General features: G+C 53.3%; 1 protein-coding gene across 6 annotated transcripts in view; it reads left to right on the forward strand.

Annotated features, from left to right (window-relative positions):
* The first annotated feature begins 4,785 nt into the window (after positions 1-4,785).
* The window catches only part of KIFC3 (kinesin family member C3), a 44,810-nt gene continuing 28,614 nt past the window's right edge, over positions 4,786-20,981 (forward strand). Inside the window, exons 1-4 of one of the 6 annotated variants that reach the window (XM_055298032.2) lie at positions 4,786-4,836; positions 9,759-9,969; positions 12,843-12,985; positions 19,182-19,329. In XM_055298032.2, the coding sequence (XP_055154007.1) occupies positions 9,798-9,969; positions 12,843-12,985; positions 19,182-19,329 (463 nt within the window). In that variant the 5' untranslated portion in view covers positions 4,786-4,836; positions 9,759-9,797. Of the gene's footprint in view, positions 4,837-5,017; positions 5,060-5,472; positions 5,672-9,758; positions 9,970-12,842; positions 12,986-19,181; positions 19,330-20,981 lie in introns of those variants that run through there. The other 5 variants (XM_063612666.1, XM_055298031.2, XM_063612669.1 and 2 more) reach the window with 5 other exon arrangements.

Consider the following 20,981-nt stretch of genomic DNA (forward strand, 5'->3'; position numbering starts at 1 on the left):
CCCCAAACTGAGAGTTAGGGGAGCAAGGTCGAGTTCAGTCTTTCTGGCCAATGCAGAAAGGCAGCCACCATTTGGATATTTTAAAGCAAGGTGGTTTTCTTTTTATTTTCTAGTCCTCTTAGAAGGTTTTTTTTTTTTTTTTTTTGAGACAGGATCTTGCTCTGTTGTCCAGGCTGGAGTACAGTGACATGATCATAGCTTACTGCAGCCTCAAACTCCTGGGCCCACGCCATCCTCCCGCCTCAGCCTCCCGAGTAGCTGGGACCACAAGCCTGCGCCACCACGCCCGGCTTGTTGTTTTGTAGAGACAGGGTCTCAATATGTTGTTCAGGCTGGTCTAGAACTCCTGGCCTCAAGCGATCCTCCTGTCTCCTGAGCCACTGTGCCTGGCCGGCAAGGTGATTTTCTTGGGGGAAAGATTGCCTTGGTTCTCTGAAAATGGGAGAACTGTTTTCCCCTGTTAATACAGCTTCTAGAAAGGAAGGGACACAGGGAGCAGGAAGGTGAGAGGGAGAGAAAAAAGTGAGAAAAGTATCATTTGTCTAAATATCACTTGAACACCTAATGCCTGCTGAGCTGGGTCCAGAGCAGACAAGGATGAGAGGAATTTACATTCCAGTCAGGGGACATCCAAGACCACCACCTCTCCATGCCCACTGAGGAGCCTGGCTTCCTGGGAGCTTGCAGCTGTGAGCCTTCTGCAAGACCCCCTGAGGTGCTCAGGTTGAGTCACGTGCCCAAGACCTGCAGTTGGTGACATGCAAAGCCGGAAACCAAATTCATGCTTATGGGGCTGGGTGCAGGGCCAGGCTCTTCGCCTCCAAGAGTTCCTCCACAGGGTTTTTTTTTTTTTTTTAGACAAAGTCTTGCTCTGTTGCCCAGGCTGGAGTGCAGTGGCATGATCTTTGCTCACTGCAACCTCCACCTCCTGGGTTCAAGCAATTCTCCTGCCTCAGCCTCCTGAGTAGCTGGGATTACAGGCGCCCGCCAGCACATCGGGTAATTTTTGTGTTTTTAATAGAGATGGGGTTTCACCATGTTGGCCAGGCTGGTCTCGAACTGCTGACCTCAGGTGATTGCCCGCCTCAGCCTCCCAAAGTGCTGGGATTACAGGCGTGAGCCACCGCGTCCAGCCTCCTCCGCAGTTCTTTCTGCAGTGCTCATGGTGAATGATTTCAGAGGGATTGGAAGATTGGAAGATGTGGATTCAAAAAAGCAGCTAATTGGGTCAAGATTACTTAATATGCGGCTCACTCCAGAATGAGTTTCTCCAACTTCAGTAAATGTTCTGTTACCCAGAAGCATGAGAGGACACACTTTTCACAGCTGCAGGGCACTCCTTCCTGACCACATGGAAATAATTGCTAAAGAGCCTTCTCTTACTTCCTTTTAGTAGACATTATCATTACTTTACATGGGAAGAAAGTCTGTTTGGGTACATTTCATGCACCTGTTCTTCCCTTCTGAATTCTACGGGATCTATGGATTTATTCAATGAACATGTCTGTGATACCAGGCCCTGAGCTGGGGTCAGCTGAGGCTTTCCCTGTGATCAAGTAATGAAAGGGTCCTGTCCTGAAGGAGCAGATGGTATACACAGGAACGCCGTCATGATCCAGGGTCGGGGATGCTGCAGGGGGTGGGTTGAGCCCGCCTGCTGGTGCCTGGGAGGGTCAAGGAAGGTGACCTCTAAACTTGAAGGAGGGACAAGCAGGTATGGAATTGGCCAGGTAAGGGTTAGTGGAGGCGGATGAGAATGGGGTGAAGGAGAGGGGCTTTCCAGGCAGGGAGAAAGCAACATTTGCATAAGGCTCGGAGAAGACTTGATCTCAGGTTAAATCATTTAAAATGGGAAAATCGTGTAAATCTTATCTGTGCTTTACTCTGGGTTGCTATGAGAATCAGATTAAACACAATTTGACTTTTCATTCCCCTTCTTTCCTTCCCTTTGGGGAGCGGAACTCTCAGGCTCTTGGCCACTTCTCTGATGAATGCCTGAGCAGTAAGGGGTTTCCGGCCCTTTGAACACAAAGATGGGCCAGGCGTGGTGGCTCATGCTTGTAATCCCAGCACTTTGGGAGGCTGGGGCGGGCAGATCGCCTGAGGTCAGGAGTTCAAAAGCAGCCTGGCCAACATGGCAAAACCCTGTCTCTACTAAAAATACAAAAAAATTAGCCGGGTGTGGTGGCGCATGCCTGTAATCCCAGCCACTCGGGAGGCTGAGGCAGGAGAATCGCTTGAACCCAGGAGGCAGAGATTTCAGTGAGCCGAGATTGTGCCACTGCACTCCAGCCTGGGCGACAGAGTGAGACTCTGTCTCAAAAAAAAAAAAAAAAAAAAAGTCTATCGGCATACCATCGTGAACACACCTGATCTTGTCTGAACACAAAGATGGTGCTGCTAGTCCCTGCCTGGGGATGGGGTGGATGTGGGCGTGGAATTGCAGTGTTCTGGACACTGTCTTTTGTCTGGCCCTCCCTGAGACAGCTGTGCCTCTGCCAGAGTTCGGCAGGAAGGATCAAGGCTGAGGCTGAACCCAAGAGTCCTCCCTCAAGGGTTTAGGACTTCAGTGTTGGGATGGCCAGGTTTCAGCAAAACTTCCACCTTCCCTGGGGCCGGAGAGTTGGCAGCCTCCTATGTAAATCATCAGTGAAGTTTCTGGGTTAGAAATGACCTTGGAGTCGGTATGTAGTTCCTGGTGACATTGTACATTCTTAAATTCCAACAACTGGGATGGGCATGGTATGGTGGCTCATGCAAATAATCCCAGCACTTTGGGAGGCTGAAGCAGGATGATTGCTTGAGGCTAAGATTCTGAGACCAGCCAGGGCGACAGAGCTAGACCCCAACTCCACACAATATATATTTTTTTAAATTGAGTCATGCTGGGCACGGTGGCTCACGCCTGCAATCCCAACACTTTGGGAGGCCGAGGCGGGTGGATCACTTGAGGTCAGGAGTTCGAAACCAGCCTGGCCAACATGGTGAAACCCTGTCTCTACCAAAAATATAAAAAATTAGCTAGGTGTGGTGGTGTGCGCCTGTAATCCCACTGCACTCCAGCTTGGGTGACAGAGTGAGCCTCTGTCTCAAAAAAACAAAAAAAATTGAGTCAGGCACAGTGATTCACATCTTCACATCTGTAATCCCAGGACTTTGGAAAGCCGAGGTAGAAGGATCCCTTGAGCCCAGGAGTTTGAGACCAGCCTGGGCAACATAGTGAGACACCCCCATCTCTACTTAAAAAAAAAAAAAAAAAAAATTAGCTAGGCACAGTGGTGTGTGTCTGTAGTCCCAGCTACTCAGGAGGCTAAGGTGGGAGGATCACTTGATCCTGGGAGTTCGGGGCTATAGTGAGCTGTGATTGCATCACTGCACTCCAGCCTGGGCAACAGATCAAGATCTTGTCTCAAAAATGCAACAACCATGAAATAAGTAGTTTTTACATTTCAGATCGGAGTTTTGCTAGAATTCCAAAAATACAACCTCCTTACACTTCGATTTTCTTTTTCCTTTGCTGGTGCTTTGATCTTAATAAGTTGTTATACCCATATGAATCTGATAGTACTGTGTGAGTACCTATTGGAGTCATAGCTCTATCACACACTGCATCTGTGAACAAACTTTCTGAGGCTCAGTTTCCTTTCCTGAAACACGGGAATATGACAGTACTGGTGTTCATAGGGTGTTCAGGGTTAAATGGGATTTTGTTTATAAAGAGCTTAGTGCCATACCTGACAGTGTTAGCTTCAATAATGGCATCTATTATGTACACAGAAAAAAAAAAAAGACTTCTAAAGTGTTGGCAGCATTTATCTCCAGTGTGTGGGATATGGTTACAATGAACATCTATTACTTTTGTAATCAAAGCAAAAGAACAATAAATGTTATTATTAATTTAAAAATCTGGGTTTGGCTTTGGTGGGAAGGACCTACAGTTAATGTCAATGTACTCAATCCCTGAGTAAGAAAAAGTCATCAGTTTTGCACCAGGACTTTAAAGACAAACATTCTGCCCTCCCCATCCCCTGCCCCATCAACTCATAGGGAGTATAATCAAGGGAGATAGATACTAAATCAGAATTCTAGAGACATTTTGCCTTCATCCACCCTTGCAGTCCCCTGGATCACTGCTGTTTGGAGGGCAGGCAGAGGAATTCAGAGATCTTAACTCCCCAAATAAGGCTTTCTCTCCCATTGGAAGAGTTCTCCGGTGTGGTGTTCAGCTGGAAATCTAACTCTCTAGGGAATGATTCCAAGAGCGTTACATTCACCCTCTATCGGGCCTTCACTGAGGAATCTCAGTTGGCAAATAAAGCATGCACTAGGCTGCTTCCAGCTGGGGGACTGTGACTGTCCTGCTCTGGCGTCCAGAACAATCTGAGGCCCAGGCCCTTGGCTCCGTCGCTGGTCGAGATTCTTGACTGGCAGCCCAGCGCCTGGGCGGCAGCAGGAGATAGAACCCACCTGGAGTTGCCCGACCCCCTCCAGTCCTCTCCTTCATCTTCTTGGGCCATCCCCTGACAAACAGGCAGGGGCAGAGTACCCACCCTCCTGGGATTATCTGCAGAACCATCAGCCTGCATGGGCTGGCTTCAGAGTGACTTGCTTTCTCCTCTTCCGCACCCGGGGGTGTGGAGAGTGACGGAGAATATTGCTGCTGGCTCTGCAATAAAATGCTGCCTCTGTTTGGGAGACAAAGAACAGAGTGGCTCCTCCAGGTCAGCTGTCTCTCCCGGCTGGCAGGCCCCTGGCCTCCCCCAGGCCTCTTCTGAGGCTCTAGGTGCCCCAGGAGCAGGGCCTTCTGCAGCAAGGCCGGGAACTGCTGCACCATTGGTGTGTTTTCACTGGAACCTGAAGGAATGTTTTACCTTAAGGGACTCCAGGCAGCTTCCTTGCTGGGAAGATATTCATTTGCTGGGGTGGGGCTGGGGGTGCAGAGGTAGGAAGTGCTGTGGCTAGGAGGCGGCCTGGCCAGCGAGTAGGTGGTGGAGCCAGTGAGAGGGTGTGCGCTGTAAAACAGTGTGAGTACATGTATGCCAGCGCGTGCAAGGACACGGTAAGGGATGTACATGTACTGTCTCGTAAGAGCTTGTGTGTGTGTTGGGATGGGAAGACACGTACTGGTATGAGAGCCCGCGTGAGAAGTGTATGTGTGAGTACTCGCGTGGAAGTTTTGCACTCGGGTTTGAAGCTGTGCAAAAGTACGCATGGCTCACCAGGTGTGGGGCTGTGTGGGCTGTCTCGTGTGTGCCAGCCAGTGTGCAGGCATGTTTTGTGAGAGCCTTCAGGGAACGCATGAGCACGTGTGCCAGTGCGAGTGCGGGACGCGGGGAGGCGGGAGAGCCCGAGTGGGAGGCCCCGCGAAGGAGTGGGAGTGGGAGTGGGAGTGCCGGCGGGAGACCTGCGGGGGCGCGCCCGGCCTGACGCGTGCGCGCCAGTGCGCGTGAGTGCGGGCGCGCGCCGCCGCCCCCCGCCGGGGTCGGAGCCGGTTGCCATGGGAACGCGCCGCGGCCCGAGTTAATCATTTCCTGTGGAAAGTGTGCGGGAGGGGCGCGAGCGGGCTGGCAGAGGAGGAGGCGGCGGCGTGGACCTGCCTCCTGCCGGCGGGCCGGGCCGGGCCGAGCCCCGGGCGCTGCGGCGACGCCTGGATCCTGCCTCCGCCAGGCCGGTGAGTGGGGGGCCCGGGCGCGCTGGGTGCGGGCGGGGTGCTGGGCTCCGCCCGGCCCGCCGTTCGGGGCGCCGCGTCCGGGCCGGCCCTGCCCTCGGGACCCCTCTGCCCGGACCCGCTAGGGGCGCAGGGAGGGAAAGGCCCGGGAGACCCAGCCCTGCGAGGTCCCCTCCAGCGCCGTTCAGCACGAGTCGAGGACCTTGCTGGGAGGTGGGCACGGGGGCGGCGTGTCCCACGGGATCCGAGCAGCCTCGGGACCCCGTTTGGATTTTATTGAACGAGAAGAGCGCAGACCCTACCCGGGATCGGCGTGTCAATCGGCGCCGCCCTCTCCCCTTCCTGGCGTCTCCCCGCCCCCCAGGGCTCCCTGGAAGGCTGCCGTTGGGTGCCTCCCACCACGTCCCTTGGGGAGTTCGCTTTTTCCCTGGCAGGGCCTGGGGCGGGGTGCGCCCGCCCAGAGGTTAGGAAGCAGGGCCTTGGCCGGTGCCCTCCGGGCAGTGAGGAATCGGGCCATTGACAGCCGCAGCAGTTGTGACGGTCTCAGCAGGGAGGGCGATCCCAGGACCACCCCCTTAAGCCCCGCATTGCTAGTTAGAGCAGAACTCTGGCTGGTGCAGTGAAGGGCCTGGTCCTGGGAGGTATTAAAGAGGAAGCTGTGTTTAATTAAATTCTGGAGTACCATTTACTGCCACCCACCCACCACCTCCATACCCCAACACTGTCTCAAAATTGCGGGTTGTGGCCACCCCTGGTCTTTCACCTTCCCCGGCTTTTCCTCTGCCTGAACAGGGTGAGCACCCATTCTTTCCCAGATGTGTATTCCCCATGCCCTTGTTAAGGTAGCCGTCTCCTTGACCAGGGAGAGTCATTTGCTAGGAATGCAGCCTCAGAATGGGGCCCTGCATTTGCAGTGACTGGACTTTAGGGGCACAGGGTGGTGAGTTCTGCTGTTCATAGGGGCACTAGGGAGCAGAGGGTTTGAAATCTGGGTTGCCCTGGAAAGCCCAGGATAGGTGATGGTGTGCAGGGAGGTGGCATTCCCTGTACAACTTCCTTGACCTTCTGCCTGTTCTCCCAGGGGGACCAAGCCCTGCTCGCTGCAGTCTCTGGGCAGCTGTCCAGCCTGTCCCCCCAATCTTTGCAATGTCCCTGATCTAGTGCAGGGGGAGTATTGCAGCTCTGCTGTCCTGGTCTAAACCCAGAGAGGCAGAGACCCTCTTCCCCACCCAGGCCCTCTGCATTCACCCACCACTGGAGCAAAGTCACTGAAAAATAAAATTTTGGAGCTCTTTGTATATGCCAGTATTGTTCTGAACACTTGGCCTTGTCTAATCTTTAGAGCAACCCTATAAGGTGGTGTTCTCCCCATTTTATAGGTGGAGATAATGAGGTACGGAGAGGCAAAGTAATTCTCCCAAGGTCAGACATCTAGTAAACAGGGGAGCCAGGTTCTGAACCAGTCCCACTGCCTCCCCCACGAATCTTAGGTTGGTAGAAGTCCCCGGACACCAGGTTTCATCTCAGATGCCCATGTAAATGAGAGAGAGTGCTGCTTTCTTGGCCCAGAACCCTGGGCTTAAGATTCCTTGATACTTTTGACCTTCACACCCCGAGGCTGCTAAATTCAGCTGCTTTTTCCTCTTCGGGATCTAGCACACGCCCTTCCTCTTTCTTCCTGATATCTTCCTGGCTGCCTCCTCCACTTCCCTTCCTGATAACCACAGAAACACTATCTCCTCCTGTCCCTGCCCCTCAGACTGAGCTGAGCTGATCTCCCTGAAAGTCTTCCCTGTCCACTGTGGAGTCAGCCTCCAGTGCCCTGCACCGTCTCACCTTCCCAGCAGCCGAGCCTGCAGATGGACCTGTCTTGCTCCTTCCCTTGCCCATTGGACAGCTGGTCTGCAGGGTTGGTTGTGTGCCCAGCTCTGTGCCAAGCAGCCTGGAGAAGAGGACATTTGGCTGCTCCCCTTGGTTTCTTCCACGCCACACTGGTCCATCTCAGTTTCCTCAGTGGAGCTGGCCCACGTATTTAGATCAGCCTCTGCCCTGTCCTTTGGCCCACATTCCCGTCCCCTTCCCAGTAAGACTGAACCCAGGAGCCTCCTAGTTGTTCTCAGTCAAGGAAGAGACCATGGCTTCCTCGCCAGGTGCCTGGCATTCTTCCAGGGTTGGGCTCTGCAAACATCAGACACCAGATCTTCAGGCCCCTAACCCCTGGACCCTTTATTTTATTATTTATTTATTTTTTGCCTCTCAGTGCTTTAGTCACTCCTGTCTCTGTCTCCCCAACATGCTCAACTCTCCCTCTATTCTAGACACCACATCCTCTCCTTCCCATCCTAGCCAAACACCCCCAAGGAGAAGAAGGAAGTGGCTGCTTCCTCCCCCAGCTCCCGCCCCACTCTTTGAGCCCTCCCAAGTTTGCCATCCGCCCTTCTCCCTCCACGGGCTCAGGCTTTCTGCCTGTCTGGGCTTTCAGTCCTCCACGTCTCTGTGGCATGATGCACTGGGCACTGACCAACCTCTCCTTCCCACTTACACTTCAGTCACTTCTGAAAACTCTATACTTGCCTGGAGCTCCTGTGCCTCTCTCACCTTCCTTCTGCAGCTTTCCACCCCCGCCGTGAGCCCTGTTATCGCATGGCTGTCTCCTCTTGCTTAAGCTTTGATGATTGCCTCCTCACCTGTGGCATTGGTGGCCCTGTTTAGCTCTGAGTCTGTGTCCAGCCCTGACCTCTCTTCCAGGCTTCAGTTCAAGCTTTTGTGTGTGTTCATTTCAGAACGTTCACCCCACAAGCCATCCCAGAGTGCTTAGTGTGGGTGCAGCTGCAGGCTGGGTGCAGTGGGGCTGCAAACATGAATGTGTGTGGGCCCATAGTGGGTGAGGGGAGGTGGACACCCTTCAAATAGCTATCTTCACTTCCTGGCAGGAAGTGGCCATTGCAGTGAGGGATGGGGAGAGTAGTTGACAGCCCAGGAAGCTCCACTAGGAGGTCCTTCAGTAACCCCCACCTCAATCTTAAAACCCCATGTTGCCTCGCCAAGCTGACTTCGCTTCTTCTGTAAATGACATTACTGTCTGAGTCTGGGACTGTAGCATGATCACCTTAAATGTCCTCAAGGTTGCTTTGCACACAGTAGGTGCTCAGTAAAGACTTGTGCAGGGAATACCTGAGCTCTGTTCATTTGTTCAGTTCATGAGGGACCTATCCCTGCCTGAAGCTTTCTATCCCTGACCAATGCTCCATGCCCCCCTCCATTCCCCACACCACCTGGTGCCTGGCCCGCACCTGCCGCCTCCAGTAGCCTGCTCAGACTATGAGGGTTTTTTTGAAGTGTTTATCTCCCTTCTGACTGGGAGCTTTCAGGCCTCATCTCTTCTGATCCAAAAGGACTCCTGGCAGATGCCTGGCACCCAGTAGGCATTATTAAATGAAGACTGAATGAATCTTTGTATCTCAACACCCATACGGTGCCTGCCACATGCTAGGCACAGAGCGCAGCCTAGTCGAATACATGAATGAGAACTTGCTGTATATAGACTTCACTTGTCATTGGCCACAGTCAGGGCCCTTTTGAGTCCCTCCTCAGTGAAATGTTAATATTCAGAGCATTCACTGTTCTGCTGACAGGCCTTAGGCAGAGGAGCCTGAAGCCTAAGGGTTAAGCATGTGGTTAAGTGCAATTAGAAAATTAGATGTCTTGGAGGAAAAGGATTAGACTTACGGAGATGCTGGAGATGCTGCTGACTTGCGGTGCCTCCTCTGTGTGGGGCTAGGACCTGGCTTGTCCTCAGGCTCCAGCCCTTCAGCTCGGAAGGGCTCAGGTGTGGGGTCTCAGGCACAGCTGACACGCTCCTTTCCCACTTCGGAGCCTCCGTATTCGGAAACAAATACCCCCAAAAGTCAGCAGGCCGCATTTCATCCTGCGAGCCCTAGGGTCTTTGGGGGACAGTGCAGTTGGAGCTGCTGCCCTGGGTAACCAGCGACCGGTGGGGCGTAGACCCTTCCAGATGGCTGGCTCTGCCCGAGGTGCACTTGTGCTGGTCCGCGGTCTTCAAGCTTATCTCCCCTTGTTCTCTCCGCAGGCTGCCCGGTGCCCCGAGGAGGCTGCTGAGCCCCAGGCCATGGTCCCCTCTCGCAGGACGTGGAACCTGGGAGCCACGCCCTCGCTGCGGGGCCTGTGGAGAGTGGGCCGGGCCCCGGAGCCCGAGCCGGGGATGGCTCGCCCCGCCCCAGCCCCAGCCAGCCCGGCCGCCCGCCCTTTCCCACACACCGGTCCGGGGAGGTTGAGAACTGGTGAGTCCGCATTTTTAAAATGCCTCTTTATTTCCCTTCCTTCCTCCAGATACCAGAGATGAGACTGAGGTTTCTCACCGGTTCCTAAGCCCAGTCAGAGCTGTCAGGTAATTACAGGGTAACCGACAGCCTAGAGCCGGGCGGGCGTGGAGCCGGAGCGTCAGTCTCGCTGGGCGCTCCTTCCCTGCGCCCCTGTCTGGAAAAGAGGAGACCTGGAAGCCGGGTTAAACTTTAACACGGGTCGGGCACAAAGCAGGGGGAATCAGCTGCGTTCTCTCTGGCCAAGCTGGTCAGAGCTCTGCGGGCTGCCGTCCTTGGCCAAGAGCGTGTGGGCTCGCTCCGGTCTCTGCCCAGGCTGGTAAACAAGGTAGGTGAAGTGGCTGCCCGGGCACCAAGCGCCGCTGACACTTGATCCTGCCTGGGCTGGCCCCTGGACGGCGTTGGGAGTGGACCGAGGCTGCTCAGGAACGTGGCCTGGCGGGGCTTGGGGGCCATGAGCTCATTTCAGGTGCTTCTGTAGAGACCCTGACAGCAGGTGGGCTGAGGTCCCAGAGTCTTGGCCCCCACTGTACCCCCTGGGGAGCTGTCAGTGCCAGCTCGCCTTTCTGGGTCATGTCCCCCGGTGCTGCGAAAATCAAGAAGTGAGCGGCTTCTCTGATTCAGGGCCGGGACTGGATTGGCGGGGCTGGGGAGCTGTCCATGACCCTCTCCCGAGGCGTGGCAGGTCGCCCTGGTAGTGTGGGGGAGAGAGGGCTCTCCAGGCAAGGTGCCTTCAGGGATCTGCTCCCTGTCCCTCGTGACCTACAGGAACAGGGTCTAGACTGCCTGCCTGTGAGAGCTAGCAGAGTCCCTCTGGGCCATCAGGTCCAAGCCCCTTGGTGCACGGAACGGGAAACTGAGGCCAGAGAGGGCACACAGCAAACTCCTGTTCACCCCTCTCTCCCACCACACTTGTGCTGTCAGTGGCAGCTGGACTGATGCCTTCCGAGGTCTCTCTGCTTCTATGGTTGTCTGGGGCTGGCTGCTCCCCAAGCAGCACAGCCAGGCTGGGGATGACCCAGGGGCCTCGGGAAAAGCCTGGGCTTTTGGGCCAGGTAGCCCGTTGTCTGAAAGGGGCAGAGGATGGCCTCTACCCCATAAGGTTGTCCTAAGGATTACAAATGTAATATGAATGAGTATTGCTTTTCTGGTAAAACAAAAACATTTTCCCTTAGAAAACTTAAAACACATAGAAAAATATCAAAAAGGGAAATAAAAATCACAAGCTAGTCACTGAACATTTTATGTAGTGTGTCTGTGTGTGTGTGCATGCATATAGGTCTTTGCAATATTGTGTTATTTCAGCTTTCTAACCTGAAGGAAAAAATTGGGTATTATGAAGATTATATGACCATACAGACTTTTATCCACTTAAAAAATTTAAGGCAAAGGTCAGATGAAATCCTGTGTGTGAAATGCAAGCGCCATGCCTGCCACTGGGCCTCAGCCAGCTCAGCTGCCCCAGGCCCCTCTGAGCCCCCTGACCAACCCCCATATTGCCACCCTGAGAGTCGGCTGGCAGAGGTTTGGTTAGCACATGGGATTTGAATCCTGGCTCCCTGTGACCCTGGGCACATTGTTAACCCTTCCAGGCTTCCGGTTCTTTGCCTGTCAGGTGGGGAGAATGCCCCCCACCTCCCTGGGGAGTTTTGAGGAGCTGATGGCTACTGTAGTCCTATTGGCCTGTACTGTGGGCCCTTTCTGTGTGCCTGGCACTACATGGGCACCACGTGTATCTCATCCCATTTAATCCTTATCACAGGGCTGTGAAGTTGTCCCCATTTTATTGACAAGCAAACTGAGGATCAAGAAGATGTGTAAAGGCTGGGTGCTGTGGCTTACGCCTGTAATCCTAGCACTTTGGGAGGCCGAGGCGGGCAGATCACTTGAGGTTAGGAGTTCAAGACCAGCCTGGTCAACATGGTGAAACTCCGTATCTACTAAAAATACAAAAATTAGTTGGGCTGGTGGTGCGCACCTGTAATCCCAGCTACTCGGGAGGCTGAGGTATAAGAATCGCTGAACCCGGGAGGTGGAGGTTGCAGTGAGCCAACATCGCACCACTGTACTCCAGCCTGGGCAACAGAGAGAGGCCCTGTCTCAAAAAAAAAAGAACGTGTGTAAGGCCTGAAAAGCACTTGGGCCAGTGGCTGGCACTCGGGATATTGTTACGCCCTAGGGTAGTGGCTCTACAGTGTGTCTCATGACTCGTGAGGCTGGCCCCTATCCCACCCTGTTCAGCTCTGCAGGTGGAGGTGGGTGGCTGGGGCATTGCTGCCGCAGCCCGCCCTCTCTCCCATGGGTGAGGGAGGCAGTGTGTCAGAGGCACAAGGGGATGCACGTTAGCTGGTTCTGAATACGCTTGGGGAGGCAACGGAGGCTGGGCCACCTGGTGTGGATTTGGTCTTAATGAAGTCAGGGAAGAAATTGCCACCTAGAGGCAGCTGGGGTAATAAAGCAATAGCCCCTGTGCAAGTCCTCAAAGCTTCATGCAGGCTGGCTGGCATCGGCTTCCTTCCGCTGCCCTGCTGAGCAGATGCCTGCCCCAAAAGCCACTGTGGGGATAGGGGAGCCTCCGGTGGGGTATTGGGCCCCCTCCAGAAGAGAATCTTTGGGCGGCTTTTGGTAAGGAAGGAGCATAGCCCCTGCCCCGAGCCAGGCCTTCCCCTCTGCGGGGCAGGCGTGTAAGGGTGTGTGAGCCCCTCCTGGCCACATCTGGACCAGCCAGGGATGTGTGAAAGCTGAGCTCAGCTGTGGCCCTGGCCAGTGATCCATGGCTAGCAGTCTTCGGCCAGTGGTCGGAGTGTCTCACCTATCTCTCTGTCCTGGGACAGGGCGTGGAAAAGATACCCCAGTCTGCGGTGACGAGGACTCCAGTGCCCGAAGTGCAGCTCGCCCAGCCCTAGCTCAGTGCCGAGCCCTTAGCGTGGACTGGGCTGGCCCCGGAAGCCCCCACGGGCTCTACCTGACCCTGCAGGTAAGCACTGGGGCCTTCCAGGCTGCGTGTGCCTTGGCTCTCGGAGCTCCAGTGGCTGGATTCCTGCCAGGCTTCTGGGGGTAGGAAGCACCTGGGGAGAGCCGGGGACCCACCTCGCACCTCTCTGCTAGGCTCCTCATGACCCCTCTGCCTGGGAGCCTGCTTTATTAAGTCAGATAAGGGAAATCTCACAGGAGCTGACAGGAGCTTTTCAGCCATGCCCTGGCTGAGGTGTTAAAATGGGAAGCACGTGGGCCTTAGCTGAGATGGGCAGAGCTTGGAGAAGGTATTGGGAAAACAGGCAGGTTTGGGGTAGTTGATTATTCTGAAACATGGTTATGTGAGTATTTCCTTGTATTTCCTTGGGAATATTTCCTTGTTCGAAGTGAGAATTCAAAGCTAGATGGGGGATTCACTAAAACTTGGGGTCTTCTCCCTTGCAGTTATCACCAAGTGACTTTAAAAAGACAAAGTAAGGCTAGTCACAGTGGCTCAGGCCTGTAATCTCACCACTTTGGGAGGCTGAGATGGGAGGATCGCTTGAGCCCAGGAGTTCACGACCAGCCTGGACAATATAGTGAGACCCCATCTCTACAAAAAGAAAAATAAAAAAATAGCTGGGCATGGTGATTCCTATAGTCCCAGCTACTCAGGAGGCTGGGGTGGGAGAATCGCTTGAGCCCAGGAGGTTGAGGCTGCAGTGATTGCACCACTGCACTCCAGCCTGGGTGACAGAGTGAGACCCTGTCTCAAAAAAAAAAAAGAAAAGAAAAAAGATAAACTTTACATATGTATGTATATTTGGCTGTAGAAATAATACATAATGATAATAGTAATAAGAGCTACTGTTTATCAAACATGGACTTTATGCCAGGCATTAAAAGATCTCATATTAGTCCTCTTCATACTCATAACAATCTCAGGATACAGTATTTGATCTGAGCTTTATAGATGAGGATGTGGAGGCTCAGAGAGGTTAAGTTACTCGCTTCTGGTCACATATTCGACCATTCAACACAACTAACAACAGGGCAGAGATACAGTTATCCAGAAACTGCCTCTCGTAGTCCTCTATCTTTGAGAAATCCACTATTAAGTATTTGGTGTTTATTTATTTATCTTTCCTATATAGAACCACTTAATTAAATTTATATGATTTTTATTTTTGAGATGGAGTCTCATTCACTCTGTTGCCCAGGCTGGAGTGCAGTGGCGTGATCTTGGCTGTAATATTCGCCTCTCGAGTTCAAGTGATTCTCCCACCTCAGCCTCCTGAGTAGCTGGGATTACAGGTGTGCACCACCACACCTGGCTAATTTTTGTATTTTTAGTAGAGATAAGGTTTCACCATTTCACCACGTTGGCCAGGCTGGTCTTGAACTCTTTTTTTTTTTTTTTTGAGACAGAGTCTCGCTCTGTTGCCCAGGCTGGAGTGCAATGGCATGATCTCAGCTCACTGCAACCTCCGCCTCCCGGATTCAAGTGATTCTCCTGTCTCAGCCTCCCAAGTAGCTGAGATTACAGGCGTGTGCCACCATGCCCAGCTAATGTTTGTATTTTTAGTAGAGACAGGGTTTCTTCATGTTGGCCAGGCTGGTCATGAGCTCCTAACCTCGAGTGATCTGCCCACCCCAGCCTCCCAAAGTGCTGGGATTACAGGTGTGAGCCACTGCACCCAGCCATACTTATATGATTTTTTTTTTTTTTTGAGACAGAGTCTCGCCCTGTTGCCTAGGTTGGAGTGCAATGGCATGATCGCAGCCCACTGCAACCTTCACCTCCCAGGTTCAAGCGATTCTCATGCCTCAGCCTTCCGAGTAGCTGGGACTACAGGCATGTGCCACCACACCTGACTAATTTTTGTATTTTTAGTAGAGATGGGGTTTCACCGTGTTGGCCAGGCTGGTCTTGAACTCCTGACCTCAAGTGATCTGCCCACCTCAACCTCCCAAAGTGCTGGGATTACAGGCATGAGCCACAGTTCCCAGTGCATATTTATATGATTTTTATTATTTATTTTACATGCTATTCTGTGACTAGCTCTTTCCCTCAAGTAAGTCCTGGTAATCTCTTCATGCTCATCAACACATAGAGAACTACCTTTTTTTTTTTTTTTTTTTTTGAGCAAGGTCTGGCTCTATTGCCCAGGCTGGAATGCAGTGGTACAATCTCACTGCAACCTCTAGCCAAGTCATCTCACCTCAGCCTCCTGAGTAGCTGGGACTATAGGCATGTGCCACCACGCCTGGCTAATTTTTGTAATTTTTGTAGAGATGGACGTTTCATCATGTTGCCCAGGCTGGTCCCAAACTTGTGGGCTCTGCCTTGGCTTCCCAAAGTGCTGGGATTACAGGTGTGAGCCATTATGCCCAGCCCTACCTCTTTCTTTTACACGGCTGCATAATAGTCTACTTCAGGGCTTACCATAAATTATTTGTAACAGATCCTCTGTATTGTTTCTGATTGCAGTGAGCTCCTTAAACAAATATCTGTGCTGTGTAAATGCCATGCAGTGATAGCTTTGAGTATTTTCAGGGCAGTATAAGCTCTGCCCATTTTTAATTAATGCATTTGTTCAATAGATTATTTAGAATGTGCCAGTCTGTGCTAGGGTCAGAGGTACAGTGCAGAAAGAGACAAGAGAGTCTAGCAGAGGTGCCAGAGAGTGACCAAATAATCACAAAGAGATGAAGGCAAACCAGGCAGGGGCCAAGAAGGCAGTGGCAGAGGATTGACACCAGGGTTATCTGGGGGTGCTGCCAAGGCCCACCCCCCAAGAAAGCCGGTGCACTAGAGGGCCCATCACTCCCCCACGTTCTCCTGACCATCCACACACTGATTCTGCCCTTTGTGGAAGCCAGATTTTCACAGAGCCTTGAAGGAATGTGTACAAATGGTGGGCAGGATGGAGTGTGGGAAACACATACCCTTCAAGGGGACATGTCCTTCCTGGTGCAAATGGGTGTCCTGGCCCGGGTAGCTTGTTGTCCCAGCCCCTGATCTGAACACGGGTGCAGGGGTTGATGTTGCTTCAGGGACAGTCTTGTGTTTCAAGGGGTTTCTTGTCCCTTCTCATGTGATTCATCTGAAAACTGAACCAAAAGTTTCTTCTTTTTTCTGTTCAAATCTGCTAGAAAAGCAGGTCTGGTGAGAGAACAGTTAAAGAAACCTGAGGACCCGCTCTTTGCTCTGTCTTGAGCCATCTGTAGTTAAATTGGAAGGCGGCAGTCAGAAACCCACAGCCTCGAGTTGGGTGGTGGCTCTGTTCTTGAGCTTTGATTATGGGGTGCTGAGTTGTGGTTGCAGCTGAGTCCTGGGGTCAGCAGATCTGCTGAAGATCTCTGGGACGCTGGCACCAGCAACTAGCTTCCACGTTCACATCCTGGCGGGCCCCCACAAAGCTCCATTATGCGGTAGGTGCTTCAGGGTCGAAGATGTGGGGCCAGAGTGGGTCCCAAGCACAGTGCAGCGACCTGGTAGGCTTAGTGACACCCCCTCCCTAGCCTTGCCCAGCAGTTAAAACCTGAGATGCACCCCACAGAGGCGCTGCAGAAATTCCCAACCCCCCAGGGCCCCGTCTGTCCTTCCTGTGGCTTGGCCAACAGGCCAGAAATAGTGTAACCTTTGCCCTGGCTGGCAAATGGAAACTTCCAGCTGCTGTCCTTACCGCCATGGCTCACAAGCCTGCTCGCGATGGTGTGGCAGTTGGTCACAGGGTGGGGACAAAATTAAGTCGGAGGGAATTTTCTATTTTCTTTTTGAGACAGAGTCTTGAGCTGTCACCCAGGCTGGATTACAGTGGTGCAATCTCAGCTCACTGCAACCTCCATCTCCTGAGTTCAAGCGATTCTTCTGCCTCAGCTTCCCAAGTATCTGTGATTACAGGTGCCTGCTACCACGCCCAGCTAATTTTTTTTCCATTTTTAGTGGAGACAGGGTTTTGCCATGCTGGTCTCGAACTCCTGACCTCAGGTGATCCACCCGCCTCAGCCTCTCAAAGTGCTGGGATTACAGGTGTGAGCCACTGCGCCCAGCAGGAATATTCCTAAATATAAGAGGTGTGTCCCCCACCCACCCTTCTCAAGTGGAGCTCCGGGTCGAGAGAGGGAGGGGGTGAGTTTTGGGCTAAGGAACCTGCTGATGTCACTTTTCTTGTCTTTTTCAATTATCTTTATTGGCTTTTTGATTGTCAAAGTAAAACAATGTGAAGATTACAGGAATCATGTCCCGATAATAGCTACCTCATATTAAGCCCTTACTATGTGCCAGGTGCCTTCTGGGGACTTGGCTGCAGTTGTCTGTTACTCTTCACACAAGCTCAGTGAGGCGGTCCTATTATTACCATTTTTATTTTAAGAATGAGGAGAATGCAGCTTCAAGAAGGTAAGTAACTTGCCCACCGTCACACAGCTTAGCCGAGGAAGAGCCAGGCTTCACACACAGGCCTTGCCACCTCTAGACTACGTGTTTATTTTTTAGACTGAGCACTTTTAAAAGAGTGACTTATTTTTTTGTTTTGAATTTAAAGGTCACAAAGACACACAGAAATTGTTTGCTATCTCTCTTCTAAGATAACCTCTGTTGATATGGAAAAAAAAAAAAAAAAAAGCTGGGCATGGTAGCTCATGCTTGTAGTCCTAACACTTTGGGAGGCTGAGGCAGGAGGATTGCTTGAGCCCAGGAGTTTGAGACCAGCCTGGGAAACATGGCAAAACCCCATCTCTACACAAAAAATACAAAAATCAGCCAGTCGTGGTGGTGTGTACCTGTAGTCCCTGCGACTCAGGAGGCTGAGGCTGGGGGATTGCTTGAGCCCAGGAAGTCAAGGTTGCAGTGAGCTGTGACTGTGCTATTGCCCCCTAGCCTGGGCCACAGAGTGAGACTCTGTCTTTAAAAAAAAAAAAGAAAGAAAGAAAGAAAAAAAATGGCCAGGCACAGTGGCTCATGCCTGTAATCCCAGCACTTTGAGAGGTCGAGGCAGGTGGATCACTTGAAGTCAGGAGTTCGAGACCAGCCTGGCCAACGTGGTGAAACCCCGTCTCTATTAAAAATACAAAAATTAGCCAGGTGTGATGGCGCACATCTGTAATCCCAGCTACTTGGGAGGCTGAGGCAGGAGAATCGCTTGAACCTGGGAGGCAGAGGTTGCAGTGAGCCGAGATCGCACCACTGCACTCCAGCCTGGGTGACAGAGTAAGACTCTGTTTAAAAAAAGAAAAGAAAAGAAAACAAAAAAACACAGTCAGTGTTTATAAGGTTAATAATTCAAATGCCAAAGAGGTTCAACATGAAATGTAAGGCCACCTCCTTTCCCCTCTTCTCATGTTCTCTCTGTTGTGAACTTTCTTTTAATTCCCCCAAAATTGAAATGATGCTTGTTTCTACTCTTAGCCACTACACCATCCCCCCAACCTTCCAGAGAGGATCACTATCTATGTAGTTCTCTAGATTTGTCTCTATGCCTGTTTTATTTTCATGATCCTCAAATGGGATCACTCTTTGCATGTGGCCCTGCCGCCTGCCTTGGGCATCTTTCTGTGTGAGCGGCAGGTGATGTTCTCTGGATGAAACACCTCTTCATGCCTCCCCTCTCTCTCCCTGTGTTCCCCCTGGAAGAGGAGACAGCTTCCCATGGCCTCTCGATAGCCCTGTGGGGCAGAGAGAGTGAAAGAGGCAGGGCTGTGGCCCTTCCCCTGCTCAGACGGACTCATGCGCAGCCTCCTTGGCAGTCCTGGGGGTCCCATCTGGAGATGCGGGGCTGTGTGCCTGGGGTGGCAGCAGCTGGCATGGGAGCAGTTGCCCTGAGGTTGATATGTGTGTGGTGGGGCTGGACGGTTGCCTGTGGGGTGTGCGCACCGGAAGCAAGCCGGTCTCTGTGCTGGTGACTCTCAGACCCTGCAGGGATGGCGTGAGCTTCGCCTGAGGACTTGAAGTACCTAAGGACCTTCTTTGCTGGTGCAGAAGACCAGCTGCTGAGGGAGGCCAGGAGAAGGCACTGCCACTGTCTTGCCGTGGGACCTGGCACATCCTCTTCCAGATCCTGGACCTCAACGTCCCCACCCACCCACACAGGGAGGGACTGGACCTGCTGGGCCCTGGGATCCTTGCCAGCTCCGGGAGTGCACCATCCTCTGGCTCGAGGGTCCCTCCCTGGTGCAGTCTCCCTCATGTGAGGATTCTGGTTGTGTCTTGGCAGCAGGCCCTGCAGGACAAGGGGTGCAAGAGCCAGAGTCAGGGGACGAAAGAAGAGAAGCTTTGGAAGAGACAGGCGCCGGCCCCCAGGCAGGCCCGGGAGGCCCGGGAAGCCCGGGAAGCTGGTGGCACCATGAATGTAGAGAATACAGGTAAAGCAGGCCTGCCCGCCAAACTGGCACTCCCCAGTGAAGCCAGCACAGGAGGGAGGCTCTTGTGTAGTTGGTGCTATCCCCATGCCCTGTGCTCCCCAGCTGGAGGTGGCCTAGATAGACTCCAGCTGCCTGATCTGCAGCTCCAATCCCCCAGCCTGCCTCTCCCGGATTCAGGGACAGAGGTGTGTATAGAACCTTCATCTCACCACCTGCGTCCGGCAGCATCCAGTCCCCACCCAGTGATAAGAGGCCTTGGCCACCGTGGGCTGGGGTTGGATTTCCCTGCTTTTTGTCTTTTCCCAGCGCCTGTCTAAAGCAGGGCGAGGGTGGCAGCCTCACAGACGCCACCGCCTGCAGAGAGAGACTCGGCCTTCTCCCTCCTATCCATGGGCTCCCAGGGTCTGGAGGCTCCTAGGACAGGACTTTGATTCTCCTGGCCAGAGGTTGAGATAAAGGAGCCAGTGGCTCAGCTCTTCTTTGGCAGGGTCTGCCATGGTGTCCAGGGCTGGCTGGTTCTGGAAGATTCTACAGGCCCCCCTTGTAGTCTTACGGGTCCATGCCAGGGGTCCCTCGCAGTAAACGAGAGCCTGGTGATAATGGGGAAGCAGCATCCTCCAGGACCCCCGGGGAAGGCCAAGACCGTGTGAAGGAAAGAGGAACTGGCCTTTCTGTCATCTTCCTCCTCCATCGCCAAAAGGTTAACTTGTGTGTCTGAACTTGCCATGTGGTGGAAGGAGCCACTCCCTTCTCTGAGGCTGTCCCAGAGCCCTGTTCTGGGGTTCTGGCCTGTCTGGGCTCAGGCACTCCTCTGCAGCGAGTGGCAGGGGTTGGGGTCTGGCTGAGTGTGGGCAGGCCAGCCTCAGGCAGGGGACATCATCTCGCAGATTGTGCGCGGAGAAGAGGAAGGCTCATTCCAGGGAACGGCAAGGATGACCCAGTCAGTGGGGCCAGGCCGCGCCTACATCGCATCTTTGAGCCCTGAGTGCAGCCTCCACAGCACAAGGGCCCCTTTGATCTCACTTCGTCCTCCTGTCCTCCCCTTTCTGGGACCTCCCTGAGCTTCTTGGAGATCTTTTCTCCACAAGCACTCTCCTGGCCCCCTTCCCACTGCCCTGCCGTGGTGCTGAGACCTGGTGAGCCCCTCTAGGGGTGACGTCCTGTGACGTGAGCAGTGTTCCGGATGAGCTGGGTTCTCCAAGGCCTCATTTCTGCCCCATGGCCTGTTGTGTAACAGCCACCCACGCCTGTGCATCTCCACGGTGCTGGACTCCTTTCGGGCAAGGCCTCTTGTCCCCATTTCTCCTAGGAAGCTCCTGTCATGCCCCTCCCACACGTCTCTCGAGTGGCAGAACCAGCTCTTGGGCCAGGAGTCCAGTGCGTTCCCTGCCTCACTGCAGCAGCCTGCAAAGGGCTGAGGGCCATGCTGGTCACGTGCTGCTCATGCTGCCCCGTGTGCAGGCCTGGAAGCATCTGTCTGATCTCACTCGCTCTAGAACAGATCGCGGGAGCTTGGCCAGCTCTGTGTGACATGCATGCTGCATCACGTGCAGGCCACACAGCCAGGGTCACCACCTAACCGGGATGCCCAGCTCCAGCTCTCCGGAGTGCTCGGGTGGAGGAGGGAAGAGCCGACCTGTGTGTGCCCCTCC

This window comes from Symphalangus syndactylus, chromosome 11 (genome assembly GCF_028878055.3).
Source record: "Symphalangus syndactylus isolate Jambi chromosome 11, NHGRI_mSymSyn1-v2.1_pri, whole genome shotgun sequence".
Lineage (NCBI taxonomy): Eukaryota > Metazoa > Chordata > Mammalia > Primates > Hylobatidae > Symphalangus > Symphalangus syndactylus.